The 16,193-nt window shown below is 30.5% G+C and overlaps 2 protein-coding genes across 3 annotated transcripts in view; both read right to left on the bottom strand.

The window, feature by feature from the left end:
* LOC108753900 (UPF0676 protein C1494.01-like) overlaps positions 1-9,997 on the bottom strand; it is a 19,826-nt gene extending 9,829 nt beyond the window's left edge. Inside the window, exon 1 of the mRNA XM_018495868.1 lies at positions 9,269-9,997. Within this exon, the coding sequence (XP_018351370.1) occupies positions 9,269-9,362 (94 nt within the window). The 5' untranslated portion in view covers positions 9,363-9,997. The remainder of the gene's footprint in view (positions 1-9,268) is intronic.
* A 1,859-nt stretch (positions 9,998-11,856) lies between these two features.
* The window catches only part of LOC108753872 (peripherin-2-like), a 6,332-nt gene continuing 1,995 nt past the window's right edge, over positions 11,857-16,193 (bottom strand). For both annotated transcript variants that reach the window (XM_018495811.1, XM_018495810.1), the window contains 5 exons: positions 15,830-16,100; positions 15,126-15,395; positions 13,727-13,983; positions 12,232-12,429; positions 11,857-11,879 (listed from right to left, as the gene is read on the bottom strand). In XM_018495811.1, coding sequence (XP_018351313.1) covers positions 12,342-12,429; positions 13,727-13,983; positions 15,126-15,395; positions 15,830-16,100 — 886 coding nt within the window. In that variant the 3' untranslated portion in view covers positions 11,857-11,879; positions 12,232-12,341. The remainder of the gene's footprint in view (positions 11,880-12,231; positions 12,430-13,726; positions 13,984-15,125; positions 15,396-15,829; positions 16,101-16,193) is intronic.

The following is a 16,193-nucleotide window of genomic DNA, read 5'->3' on the forward strand; positions in this document are numbered from 1 at the left end:
CAGCGTAACTTTGAAGAGTAAAATATTACTTGAAAAATGCCTGGGGAAGAAATAGAATAAAAATCACAATTATTATGTCGATAATTACGTTAATTATGTAGGATTGAACTTTTTGTAACAGTGTCACAATAAAATTGTAATAAAAATTTGATTTAACTTTAAGGTTGGCGTCTAAGATAGTTAAAATTCGAAAACGTCTCATTGAAGGTAGGTTAATAACGCGAAGATGCAAATCCGATGTTTAACATAAAATACAAGTTTAATTTTCGTACAAACGAACTTTTCTCACAGTAATCGCATATTCTCCTACATAGCAGATATAGAAGAGATATATATATATGTAGATATAACTAAAGACAGGGAGCTGTTTCTAGGGTGTATATATAATCGCAGAGAAAATATTCGTCTGAGTTTCTCCTGGTAGCGACAGACTCCCCGATACTTTCGCCTAGAGTATAACGATCGGGTATACCGTTACCGGACATCGACTCCGAAGGTGCACGATATGTAGTTTACTGGCAAATGCGACACTGGACTCATAATTATTATAAATTGTTATAAATCATTATCGTAAATATTGCTGAATATTTGCTATCTATGCTGGGTGATACGAAATTCACGAATTCAGAGTACAGAACATGATACTTTATGCTAACAAACAATTTTTTCCTTTAGCAAAATTGCATCCGATAAGTAGTTTTTACAAGAGAGCAGATTGAAGTTAATAAATAAGCGCAAAATTATTTTAGCTAAAACGAAAAGCTCTCTTTCCTGTATAATAAAATTACATTCGATAAATAATTTTTGTGTTTATTCGTATATAACTTCAACCTGCTCGCCTGCAAAAACTATTTGTCAGACGCAATTTCGCAAAAAGGAAAAGGTTGTTTCTTTTAGCATAAAGTATCATGTTCTGTACTTCGAATTCGTGACTTTCGGATCACTCTGTGTATTAGTAAATAATAAAAATTCTTATCTATATAGACAGTACCACTTTGCATTTCTGAATTTACTATTTGATTTCACACAAGCCTTATATAAAGCGATTTATTTAATATTAACATAAATCTCCAAAACTTCCTTAAAAGCTCTCTCTTTCTGTTTTTTTCTATACAAAAAAATTAATTTATTTTTCTGAAATTGTAACATCAATGTACCTACGTATATTACAACATGTGTTTCAGATTTTATCGAAAAATTCTCCAAAGTAACTTAATAAGACGGTGTATTGAATACTTACTACATCGATAATACATACGTATAGAATCTATACTTTGTGTAGATATAAAGATATCGCGACAACAAACATTTTATCTGCATATCTCAAACCTATTTTTAAAGTTCTTTCTGTTTTGAATAGAACGGTGTATTCAATACAGAAAGAATTTAAAAAATAGGTTCGATCCAGTATGCAGATAAAATATTTGTTCTCGCGAATCTAGAGAATAGGTTCATATTTTATATGTGTTATCGATAATACATATGTTCATACATTGTGCAAACTGTCTATTATCAAATAATTCATCAAACAACTAATATTGAAGAACTCAATTATATTAATGTGTTTACAGTCTTTAAAATAAGCGTAATTAACAGTATATTAATATGTTTAAATAAAATGACATTTAGATTGACAATAACAAAAATTCTGTTAGGATTCTCCAAATTTAGATTGACTTTCTGAAGATATGAAAAAAGTCATTCAGACTATTTTTACTAATCAATGAATCCATAGTACAAATTTTGCTTTAGAAAGAACGTAGCTGATGTATGCGTATTGCTTCTTTTTATTTTTAAAATAATCCTTAAAATTTTCTGTCTTATTTTGTTATTATTATAGAACAGAAAACTCACTTAAGACACGTTGACTTTTTTGTAGACAAATAGAAAGTAGAATTATTATCCAATTATTAATATCTCCGAATTAATTTATCAATCTTTTCTTTTTTTTTTCACTACTCATATATTAGTATTTTTATATTAAGATAAGTTAGTAGAATAATCTTGTTTCTTTTATTAAACTTTAATTTAACAGCTACTTAATTCCTGTAGTCATGTAAATTCGTAAATTATGTTCCTGAAGAGAATAACTAAATTCATAAGAAATACATAAATCTTAAATGTATTTTAACGATCTATTAAATCCTAGTCCGCCTTTCGTGAAAATGTGCATTTCATGCTTTCTGCGTATAAACGTAGGAAACATGCATAAACTTATCTACATAGACAAAGGAAAACAATTTCTTTACAGCGATAAATTCAAATGAACTATACTCATCTATTTGAACGTAGCAAGTGAAAGAGATAATTTTTATTTACGATACGTATCTCAATGGTAAAACTTCCGCGAATTTTCATTAACTATATTTGCAATGCTCTACACGTGTACAAAGTTAGTTGCAACACAAAGCGCAATCGCTGTATCTCAATGTATTCGTTATCAATGCGATAATGCAACGTCAAACTTCCAGCTACATCATCCTATATCAGGATGTTTTGCAATTTTTGCGTATTTTTTTATTGATTTTCTTTCAAGATTAACATTTATCATAAAAGCGCTAAATTTAGAATTAACATAAGAAAAAGAGATTTAAAATAGCAGAGCGTTCAAATTGCCTTTGATTTTTATATCTTTTATTATTATACATCTTTTCAGAATACCAAAATAGACTGCGAACGGACAAATTTTTACATTTACAACGGAGAGACTGATTTCGCTTCATTGACATTACGAATTGTAAAAATAAATTCCCGTTCTCACAGATATCTCGAATCAGTCTCATGTTTATATGCACATATGCACATTTACGTGACATCTAGATACCAACAAATCGTCGTAATCTTACACGGGACTTCAGTAGCTTATGTAGTTTTAATCCATTATAATCCGTAACTTTCGTCGTATACACTCTATTGTCTCATATTTCTACTTGTCACATCATTGCTCCCGGCAAATTCCGCGGACTGGAAGGTTCCTAAAGTGTTTGTCGCATCAAAATTTCGCAATCCAACGAGTACGGTCGTTAGCCTTTCGCACGCATGTCCGTGCGATACGTGTAAATTAATAGCGTATAAACAGATAAAAAAGGAGATAAAATAAAGCAAAAATCGTGTATGAGACATTTTAATATTCAGTTCTCTAGAAGCATTAAGTGATATAAAAGGGAAACTAATTATATAAAACAATTATCTTTGAAAGGTCGATGAGAATAAATCAATTAAAAGAAATAATTCTATTTTCGATTAAAGCGAATCTTAGTACTTAAATATTTCGCTGTGAATTTATATACGTATCTATTTCTGCAAACCGTAATTCTAAAATGCTTAGCATCAATATAACATATTAAATTTCTCGTCAATTTAATATGTGATGTTACTACTCTAATTCTGTTTATCATTGTGTTTCAAAACTGAAAGATTTCAGTGCGCGATTTGCAGAATTGGATATGTATATAAATTCACGAAATATTTAAACACTAATATTCACTTTGACCAAAAATGGAATCATTTTTCTCAATTAATTTAAGTAAGTTTTGTGAGCTAAATTTAATATCAAATTATATCGAGATATTATAAATTTATTGACAAATGTAAAAGTAACGTAAATTGTACATGCAAAATAATGCAAAATAAAATTTGACTTTTTGATTCTTTAAAAACATATAGTTTAGCACTATAAATTTTGATGGACACATTTTTCTTCTCAGACAACATGCATATTCAAAAAGAGGACATCTCAAGACATCTTTAACACATGTTTTGAGGATATCTTTATGACATATCTAAAAGACATCTTGATGGCATCTTTAGGACGCCTTATGTCCACATTTTGGACATATTGTTCTTCTGGGTTACAAGAATTAGAAAAGATTAATATCTCAAAGCTATTTTTTCAAAAAATATCGTAAAAAAAGTATATGGAAATGTATACCATAGCATACTTTACGTTTATTATAAGTTTCCCCATTTTCATATACCTGATATAGAATATAATATTTTTCGAGAATAAGGCCTCCGAAAACACGAAAGTCTCACGAAATAATGCATAAAAGACAGCAGTTGACCATATGGAAAGCATGCGAAGACAAGGTGAATGGAGACGCATCAGGCCACTTTTCTCTCATGAATCATTTTCTACATTCAGCAAATACTTCATCCAGTCTCGTCAGACATGAGATATTTCATTAGCCGCGACGTGTTACATGCCATTTAAGCCACGTGTAAATTCAAGCATGTTAAGCCAACACGAGTGCACACGTATTCTACTTTGCGACGTTAGCAAGATTTGCCAATAAATTGCAAACGATAGAGCACGTACGACGGTGAGCTAATCGGACTTTGCAAACATAGTTGAAAGAACAAAAGAAAGATATATGTCTCTCATTCTGACAATGACTGAACAGTCATTACAAAATCATTTAAGAGCAAAATATTCGCTCTTGAAGCCAAAATTCGAAGTGCAAATTTTTTTCGTGCCATATAGAAATTGACATAAAGAAATATTTTTAGAGATATGAGGGGGGAGGAATCATAGCTTAGATATACGTAGGTATATCTATAGCTTAAAACCATTAGAGTATAGGTGATCAATGGCATGCAAGCCCTGGTTGAAGAGCACACACGATCTTTAAATGGCGAACAGGCATTGCAACAGATGAATGTTAGCTTTGTAATTTCCTTATGTAATTTAATAATCGTATAGAATGTATAGACAGCTAATCGCGATGTACAATGTCACGAAATTTGGCTCAGTTTAACCGAAAGAGAATAGGTTGTTCTTTTTAGGTCAGATAATATCCGATTCAAACCTATCACGGTGACCGATTTAGAACTCTGATTAGTGTCATAAGAACAATGCTACAGAATGACATTTATTAGAAGTTTTATCGGTTCATGTGCCATCGTCTTTTCATAGATTATTTGGAAGCCATTTTCTAAATTATTATTAAAAAATAATCATTTTACTTCGATAAAATTGATAAAATAATTAAAAGTCCTTGAAATATTCGAAAAATTTCTGAATAGATTGCTTTATTCTCTTGTTATCGTAGGGCCCTAAATCGACTTATCATATGTTTGCTCACTATGTACGCCACTTTACACGTTACTCACATATGTATTCACTCACCATACTAGCAATTAATGGCAAGTCGTGACAAGGAAAAAAAGGAAACTATTTTTCGCGCTCAAGGACTCTCTCACCGCTAAATAGAAGTTTTTCCTGTTACAAGTACGTCTCGAAAAAGTATGTTACATATATATATAGCATAGAGATAGAAAAAAACAATATGCGATCGTTAGAAAATAATGTTGCATTATATTAAATTCTTAATGCATCATGAAATGCAATTATTCAATGGTCGTATTTTAACAGCTTGCCATATTTGTGCAAATTAATCGATTAATCTTATTTTCCTAGATTATAGATGGACTCTCTGAGGTTAACCCACAAGATATATGCTTATTACATCAGTTTATTCGTCATACAATCAATTTCCATAGCAATTAAAATCACTAATAAGGATAAATAAATAGTAATGATGAAGGAAGGAACTTGAACTGATTAAACGTATTTCATTCATTTCACTTTGAAATTCTGTGAAAATATGAAACTCATGGACTCAGATAATTTTAATCTTCACGAATCAATCTTGATGACAAATCCAGAGAAACGAAGAGATCGAGCCTGACTATCTGATAGGCGAAAGATGCTTTATGTTCATAGGACCGGATGTTCGGATTTGCGAGGAATTTCGAGAGTTCAAGAGTGAGAGACAACGGTTTTACGGCTGCTTGGCAACGAGGCCAGGCCAGGTACCTAGCCAGACAAGCCAGCCAGCGGCAACCGGAGGCGCCTATCACGGGTCCGACGATCCGTTGAGGTCAGAGCCCCTCTCACAAAGAAGGGCCCCTCCCTTGGCGCCCTCGAACGTTTATATAGGGTGTTCTACTCCTGCTGACATCTTACTATCGAGCATCATGTGATTCACAAGAGAACAACTGTTTATCACATTTATCTTAAGGCTCCAAATTTATCTTAAAGCTTTTGTTATCTTATTTCTGTCCCAACAGGAACAGAAATGTACTAAAAGAAGAAATAGAAGTTAGAACATTATGATAAACCGAGATAAGAGAAACAAATCAAGATAATACGTACTATTTTCTTTGGTCCTTTCAACTATCCCCAGTTGGACAGATATATCTACTAATGTAAAATAACAAAGTATTTATTACCTGGAAAGTCCTCCTACCTGGAATAGAATTTTCAGAGGATTTCTCTTTGAAAAATCAGAGATTATTTTATTTCAAAGGTTTATTATTAAAATATTTTTGAAAATGTTCAACAAAAATATTCAGAAAATCCAGGTATTTTCAAAAAGATTTTTTTTCCAAGATATTTCGAACACCCTGTTTAATTTCAATTTAACATACTTTTTCTAATGCTAAAAATTCGATAAAAATAAAGAATAAACTGAAAGTTAAACTGAGATTAAGATAAATTGTCAGAAATGAAAAAATCAATATCATAAACAAACAGAGAACACCGTAAGAATTAAATAAATTTTAAGAAATAAATAACGATATTTTGCTTTGTCTATCTCTAGTGTTTTCATGTAATGGTGTGTATAAAGACTAGTTGTATATAAAGACACTAATTGAGCAAAACTATTATCCGTGAAAATTTATTTAAATCAGAAATATTTAACTATACACATATATCGTTACAATACTGTCTAATTATAGTTTTTTCCTTTCAAAACCGAATCGCAAAATATAACAAAACTTTTAATTTAATAGAAATATTAAAACAGTTCAAGAATAATTGTAAGATGCAAATAATATTATGGATGATAGAACTGTTCGAAGTGGATGAAGTGCTCACAGAGAAAAAACGCTTTGGCTGGAACGTCCGTCAAACATAGCAATAAATAAATGTTATTTATTTTTACTACACTTTATATATGCACTCGTATTATGCGTCGCCTACGCTTTGATACAATGGCTATTGATGTTTTTTGTTTTTTAAAATAAACTGACTTTTAACGCTGCGCTAAATGACGGACATAATTTAAACTAGAAAGTACAGAATTTCGCGCGAGGAAAGATTAAGATTTTATTTAATTATAGTTTTTATTATTACACAATAAAATTTAAATATTATTTAAATGAGCTACAAAATGTGCGACATTCCGATGGAATGAGTCATTAAAGCCTGTCAGCAGATGACGACAATGATAAGTGAAGGCAAATTAATTATTAAAGTTAATACGATAACGAAAATATCTTTTTAATAGCAAGATAAAACACATTTTTCATATTTGCGAAATGTTTCTTTGATTGCAATTTGTAATAAAATTTATCAGCGAGGAAGAAAAGAATAAAATTATTGCAGAAAATATCTCAAGATCAAATATCTCAATCAAATGATATTAATCAAGATTATCAGCTGTCATTTACTGATCAATTCCAATTTATAATAATTAACTTCTTAACGTTTTGTCATAAGTAAAATCTAAAATCTTCAACTTCTAATACTTTATCTCCTGTAATATTAATGAGAATCAGCAATATTTTTTCATAAATTATTAATCAAATTTATATATAATTTACATTTGTATATAATAATACTGAAGAAATTGTAAAAAGAAAAAGTAAGATCCGATTCTATCCGTAAGATTAACTTTAATCTCAGTTTAATTTACCCTTTATCTTTTTCTAATTCTAAAAAGTTAAATTCAATCAAGATTGAAGTTAATTTTATATTATTGAAAGCGGATCTTATAAGGAGTTAAAAAAGAAGAAGAAGAATAAAGACACATACAGAAATTTGCAACAACATTGCTGCAATATTGAGGGACTAATCAACTGTGCTAGGAATAAGACTATAAAGGTGTAAGATAAATATAAAAAAAATAAAGCTAAAAAGAGAGAGAAAGGGACTTTTTACACGTTTTACACGTTGAAAGTTTTTTTATACAAATTTTTTCCAATAATTAAATGTGTAAATATGATATTAATGTAAATAAATTTAAAGAATTAAAGGCTATGTGTGTGTGTGTGTGTGTGTGTGTGTGTGTTAGTTAGGATTAAAAAAATAAGGATAAATAAAGAAAAGTTGATAATATGTTAAGCGGCATCTACAATGAGATTTCAAGGCATAAAATTTAAACTTTAAGCCATAAGAAATTGACCACAATCATAGTCAATTATCCCTCACATTCAACTGTGATTGATCAATTTCTTATGGCTTAAAGCTCAAGTTTTACGTAAAATCTCATTGTAGACGCTACTTGGCAATGTTGGTGTGTTAATTAGCAGTTAACTTCAAGGAACGAATAGATGTATTCGATTAAAATTTAAATTGTAAACCAAGTCCCTTTTTGACAAGCAAGCTGAAGTAAATAAATTTTACATTTGCGTATAATAATTGAAAGTTCTGAAAGACGTGTTGTGTCTTTTCAAGACTTTACGATTCCTGGACAGACTTTCGAATTGCTGTTCGTCTGAAGAACCGAAGACGTTTTTGCGCATCGTTTGAAACTTTAGATACGTCAGTCAGTCAGATATCCTACGAGTCTGGCCAAGAACAATTTTATTAAGGTATCCTAGAGAAAGAAAGATATATATAATTTCTCCCTCTGTATTATATATACTATCTCACTGTAATTTATATTATCTCACTCTATAATCTTAATTAACGTTAAGCAACGTTTGTAATGAGATTAATTGATGATTTTAAGACGTACAACTTCAGCTTTAAGCCGTAGGAAGTTGAGCAAGTACAGTCAAATGTGAGTCTTAACAATCGACTGTAATTGGTTAATTAAAATATATCTTAAAAGCTCATTAAAACAATATAAGTTAGAATGAGTATTAGTATATATATATATACTAATATTTACAGAGAGAAATTATACATATCTTTCCCTCTCGCGCGCGCGTAGAATTTTAATAAAATCGTTCGTATGAATCATAGAGCCTCTATGTTATCTAGTTTTGTCAGACCGTTAAATTTCGTCATCGAGCCGACCTCTGACCGGCTTACGACACCAGCAAGATCTTTCACACGTAGGATGAGGCCAGTCCGAGTTCGGCTGGCGTTCTTTTATCGGGGAAACGCGAAAGACGTCTGCTGCGGCCCCACGCGTTCATAAACAATTTCGAAATTGCCATTCTCGTAAAATCACGGCCGTCAACGCCCGTGCTTCACAGTATTTCCGCGAAGCGAGCGAGCGTGCAGACGTATAGATCCGAAAAACCTACTCACCCATGTGAGCGAGGTCGATGATCGGGATCTCGCACTTGCTAAGAAGAGTCTCGCAATGGTGCGTGACCATGGGCGCGTTGGTGCAGTAACTCATCCTGACAACTGGATTCTCCTTGGAAATGGGTTGAGATTCCTTTTGTTGGTTGAGACACCGGATCGTTCCTTCCCACCCGTCTCTCGCACTCTTCTCCTCTTTCACTCTATCTCTCTGTCAGTGCTCTCGTCGTAGACCGGCTGCTCTCAACTTTCTCTCTCTCTCTCTCTCTCTCTTTCTTTCCGCACGCTACAAGAGCGATAGCAAAAAAAAAACAAATTATGCTGCTTCACACTTTGTGCGCGATCGACTCGGCCCACCCGGTATAAGGCGCTCACCACACGACTCACTGGAATATCCAAGAGAAAATCATACTACCACCGTGCATACACACATACACACACACGCACAAGTTCCGCGACTACCCGCGCGTAGATTCAAAAGGGCGAAAAACTCCTTGTGTCACATGCGTGAAAGCGAAAGAGCCACAGAGAAATATGGCTGCCCTAACGGTAGCCGTATGAGACGAGTTCGTTGCGCGGCTCGCGATGCGGTAAGCGGTGTACGTGGCTCCGGACTATTGAGTACATACTACGACAGCGTGATGGTGGTTTAAAGCAGCGATCACTCGGTTAACTATTAATGCGCTACACTCTCCAATCGACTGTACCGTCGCGCGGCCGCTCTCCAACTGTACGAACCATCGTTTCCGAGTCGAGCGTCGAGCATTCCGCGCGCTCACGAAGGCGCCCGATCGCAACCGAATGCTCCCGAACGCTCCCGAGCCACGTCCCGAGCGTCGTCCCGAGCGTCGTCGAAGATGGTGCCGCGGAAAATCTGCTACAGGCGAATCGTTTTTGCGATCTGGCCGCTGGCGTTTATTTGCTTAAAGCGGATCTGGACCAAAGCCGATTCCGCAACATCGAGGTCAATATTCTTACATTTGAGACTGTCCTAAGTACAGTCTTAAGATATCATAAACCAATTAAAAGAATGTATTAGCTTCTTAAGATATTACTTAAGACGGTTTAAAAAAAGAAAATAAAAACGGATTATTAATATCGCTTCGAGACAATGAAATCTGTTTTATTACATTTGCATTGACGGATTTTGATTTGCGTACGATTATCGCTGAAGTTTGAATTACCTCTGCTCGAAAACGATTATGCCGTATCTCAATGCAACTTGCTACAATATTTTTTTGTGTTATATATATTTCAAATTTTTGTATGTTTTTATGTGGCTTTTATTTTATTTTGTAAATTACTTTTAATATTGTTTTTTTTTAGCAAATTATTCTATTTTATAATATTTATGATATTCTGTTTAACTCGTAACAAGTGTATTAATTATTGGTTTGATGACTAAATTATAAGTTTTTTAAAAAAGTATATTAATCTAAAGACTTTTGAAATTCAAAATCAAGCAAAAAATGTTAAAAAAACAAATGAGACTCAGTAAGTTAGCACGACAATTATATTTAAAATTTAAATATAATTATTTAATTAATAATTTACACATTTTGATTTCTCTTTGACTCATCTTCAGTTGTATTTATATATTTTCATTGAAAATAATTCTCTCTTGCAGAGGAGCTGTAGATGATGTATCGCAATTATACGACATAAATTTATAAAAGCTAATAAGTTTAATATTAATATTTCTAGTATAATAATACGCGTAATTATATTATACACATGCGTCATCCATTTAACAAATACTCTGGCTTTTTTCGAAAAATAGAAATTTCTCTCAAATTATTGTATATAATCAATTTAGACAAAACTTTACTAGAATGAACTTAAACGTTTACTTTGTAATTATAACGTTTTTGAAATTTTTGTCTTATATGCAAATCTCTCAAATCAAGAAATGAAAAGAATAAAGTTTTGCATATTGTAATATAAAATTCTATACATATTTTCAAAACGGTGCGATAAAAATCAATGGAATTTTTTCTAGATATTATTGATATAAATAACTTTATATCATATATGTATCATAGACTTGTCTTATTCTTATAAATGTGAGAATCTCCTTAACCGATAAAGAAAAAAGAAGAAAGATTCTACGTGAGATCAACATGTACTTAATCTATCAGTATTTGTTTCTTTAAAACATATTCGGCATAAAAGTGTTGTGAAAAGATGAAATTATTTTCACGTCTTCAAAAAAAAAAAGATTATTTTCATAATGTCCGTATTGCATACTTTGTATTTAATTCATTTCATACACGCACACAATATACGTATGATCTAAATCTTAAATAGATCGAAATAGATATTCTTTTCTCGAGTAATCAAACGTTGAGCTTATAGCGTTCTCGTCGTGAACTATAAACCTCGTTCGAGGGACCTTTCGGGTTCCTCCAGGACCGTACGTATTTTCAGCTTGCGAAAGTGCCGATGAAATGCAATAAGAGGAACATGAGTTCACTCATAGGACGTCACCAGTTCTATTACAGTCGTCGATCTACAGAAGAAGCATAGAAAGGAGCACGCGGGATTAATGTGTATCAAATTCCACGAACCGCTTTGAAGTCGCTTGCCCACAGTCTTGAACATTTTTAATGCATCTCTAAAATTCAATACATTCGACATAACAATTAGAACAATCATGATCATTGAATATTATAAGAAAGAAGTCATGAATCACAATTGTAACGAACTTAAATATTATATCACAAATTTATCATTAATTGAAGTGTATATAATAAAATTGCATCATGAAATCGAAGTTACATCAAAATTAGAAGTACTTGAATAACGTTAACGATAAAAATGACAGCACTCTACATTACCATTCGATTTTTTCAACTACACTGAATTTCTGATGTCTCGACTTTCGAACATCGATATATATAATTCAGATAAGAAATTTACTTATCTTCCACTAGATTATTTATCATCCAGTCAGTAATATGACTTACTTCTAATCGTAGCAATTAGTGTTTTGCAATTGTTAATACGCAGTTTGTTAGAAAGACAGTCACCGTTTTAATCGCTCTGAAGATCTATGGTTCATTAGTGCAAAGTGGCTTCAACGCGCACATTTGTTATGACGACATTCCACGGATATTTTATGCTCTTCGTGAACGCTCGGTTTAATCTTTGCTACATCCCAAGTACTATTAAGCAAAGTATCATATATTGTTATTTTCATTTTTGCTTACTAAAACAATAATTTTATCAAGGAATTAAAGATTACAATATTTACTTACACAAAAAGTCATTTTTACTATGAGATTTTATAACATTTTGTAAAGTAACCGGGCTCTATATTGCCTATCTAAATTTTTGAATTTTTTTCTCATTTTTTGCTAAGTCTAAAATTGAAAACTGATGATCAGATTTAAAAAAAAAACCATTTCTAAATATTAAAAAAATATTTTCAAGTATAATTGACATGAGTGTAGTAAAAAGTTCACGAAAAAGTAGCATTTATATGAATATGACCTAAATATATATCCCTCTCCTTTTCGTAAAAAAATATTTTAAAAAATAGAAAATAAAGTGGTCTCATGTTTTATAAGATTTTAAAGATTTTTTTATAAAACTTTTGAGATTATAAATTTACATATTACTCTAATTGACATATTGACATATTTATTGACATGTGAAAATACACAACTATTGAACTATTTAAAAAATTTTTTTAATGATACTAAATATTATGAAAAAAAAAATAAATTAAATACAATGTTGTAAAATATAAATACAGAGCTATAATAAAATGAATTATAAAAGTTAATAACCCATCTTTTAATAGTTATAGAAAGCAATTACTTATCTACGAAATATTACATTATGATCACTATATTTTGCATTTTTCTTTATTGACAATAACGGAATGTTATTGTCAATAACATTCAACACACACAAACTAACCAATAAATTGAATCAGACGGACAATCTGCACGATTTACAGTGCAATCTATTGATTTACTATAAATTCATTATAACTTTCTATTATTCACTGCACAAGTACTGAAATTACCTATTTAATATGTACATTATACATAATGCAAATTATAGATTTTCAGTATTCTCAGTGAATAATGGAACGCACGTAATTATCCACAAACAGCGAGTAAGGCATATTTGGTACTAAATCTTCTAGAATCCAATTATTTTATTATCATTACACATACACATATTTTTATTACAAAATTTTATATTAAAAGCATTCTTAAATCTTTTAAAAATTTGTAGATAGTTAATTCAACATTTGACTTAATTGTGATTAAATGTTAAAATATTAAAAAATAATTATAAAATGCAAATACATATAAAACAGCAATTAATTAAAAGCATTTAATTAAAAAAATATATAGTAACCTATTCTCTCTCTCTCTCTATATATATATATATATTTTTTTTTTATTTTATTTTATTTATTTATTTATTTATATCTCTACCACTTACTGATTTCCGTGATTCAAAATGGGATATCTGCATCCGACCTTAGACTTAGACGATTTACTTTTCCGGTTCTCCTTCATAAAAACATCTTTAGTCATCGATGGACAATGGTGCATGCTCGATTTTTTACGCCGAACGGATTTCTTAAGCGAAAGAAGTCGTGGCACGTAGGTCCTTGACGATGCGTTTATAATAGTGAATGGTACAGTGGGACATATCTGAGGAAAGGACGTTCGCAGAGGGACACATCTACGGGTTATCTGTGACAATGTGAAATTTATATGACAGAGCAATAAATAGACAATAGCATTCGTTGAATTATTATGGTAATTTGAGATGTTTTACAAGGTTTAGTTTGGCGTATTATATATAAAGTGAGTTACCTTTGACTATCTAAAATGTCTCATTTGTTTTTTTTTAATAATACATAAAAATATTATTTGTTTAAAAGGTTTTGAATATTATGATAAAAAAAAACAATTTTCTCAAGGGCATATTTCTGAGATTTCAAAGTTATCATCATTAACAAAAATAGAATTATATGATTTTTTTTCACAACATAATTTTTCAAGCTGTTCTGCACATAAAAATATTAAAATAGAACGTGAAATGGAGTATATAAATTAGTATTAATGTAAAGATGTATTCTAAAGAAAATACGTAGTGATTAAAAAAAAGTATTGTACAATTTACAATATACAATTACATATCTTTTTTGAAAAGCCACTACATATTCTTTACGCTAATTGATTCTTATTATTTTATGCATGAAAGTTTTAAGATATAAAAAAATAATAATTTGCGAAATTTATACTTTATGTCTAAATAAAGTATGAGTATCAATAATATATCCTTTAAATTTTATGTAATTGATTTTTAGATAATACTATTTTAAATATTATTATCTAAAATTAGTAGATTAAGTACCTACTTTTTATATATACATAATTGGAAGAATGTGTAAAAAAGTCATATAAATTCATTTTTTAAAATAAATATTAATTTTGACATACCAAAAATGTGATTTTAAGAAAACTTTTTATTATAATATATGTCTTTTTCAAATAAATAATGTTTTCCTTTAATATTATTTAAATTATTTTGTATCATTAAAAGCAAATGAGATATTGTAAGTGGTTAAGATAAATGACTCACCTTGTACAATTTAAATAACTGAATAATTCATTTTTAATGATAAATCTTTCAATTATTAATATTTCATTTTAATAATTGCGATAAATATTAGACACTAATAAATTTTCAATAGAGTATTTTTTAAATATAAAATATAAATTAAATTTTTGTTATTGAAAAAAGTGTGTTGCTATAATAATAACATTGTGGTGTAACTTTATTTTATTTAAACGCTTAGCATAAGGTAGATTATGCAAGATAAACATACTCTAGTAATTAAAAAGGCCAATAGCACTTGTATAATGATCAAAGTAATAGTCATAACGTAAGCGACTATGACGATTCTAAGAAGAATGGGACTAATGATTTCTACACAGCCGTTCACATTTATTGTTTTGTCATCTGTCATTTCTAAGTGCATGCAAGGTGTCGTAGCGCGCAAGTTGCAGCAGCTAAAAGGGACTCCAAGACCTCTGTAGTTTTCGTCCGAAATTCTGTTTTGTTGCGCCATTTCTTCTCGAGATGCGTAATCTACTTTCTTATCAAAAATATGCATTATAAATGTTATATAAATATATTTTTTCTATTACTTTTTTTTTCTCTCTTATCTCTTTATAGTAAAAAGAAAAACTGTTTACATATGTATATCTTTAAAAAATTTATTCCCAAAAATATAATAAAAATGAAATAATAAATTATAAAATACTTCGCATCACTGTAAATATACATATGCTTATCTGCGAAAATTTTCAATTTAAAAAAAAAATTAAATAACGAGAAAAATATTATTTTAGAGCAGTTTGCGACACAGACAGTGAATCAATAACAAACAGACTGTTTCTTCATCATTGTTTGACGAATTAATAAAAACAGTCTGTTTATTTATCATCAATCGATGATAAATATCGACGAATCTTCTCGAATGTTTTTGATATTTGCAAACAAGGTCGACGTATAATATTGGAAAATTACCTGCCAGTCGAAGAGAAACCAATCAGTATAAGAGGAATGACCGCAACATTGCAACACAAATTGGATCTCGTCGATCGCGAATTTATGTGACGCAGTAGTGGTATACAGATGCATGGAAGCGTTGAAAATATCGATTAAAGTTTCTTGTCTTACACTAATGTGATATCCTATCAAAGCTAATGTCGTTGTGTTCATAGCAATACATGTAATTATCATTATCAAAAGACACTTTAGAACCCGCCTAGTCTTTGAATAAAGATTCGATTTGCGCCTGCAAGAATGCATCCATTATTACAAATTACGCAAAAAAATGTCAAAAGGAGTAATAAACATTGTTGTAATAAAAATATAATTAATTAATATA

This window comes from Trachymyrmex septentrionalis, unplaced genomic scaffold (assembly GCF_001594115.1).
Source record: "Trachymyrmex septentrionalis isolate Tsep2-gDNA-1 unplaced genomic scaffold, Tsep1.0 scaffold73, whole genome shotgun sequence".
Taxonomy (NCBI): domain Eukaryota; kingdom Metazoa; phylum Arthropoda; class Insecta; order Hymenoptera; family Formicidae; genus Trachymyrmex; species Trachymyrmex septentrionalis.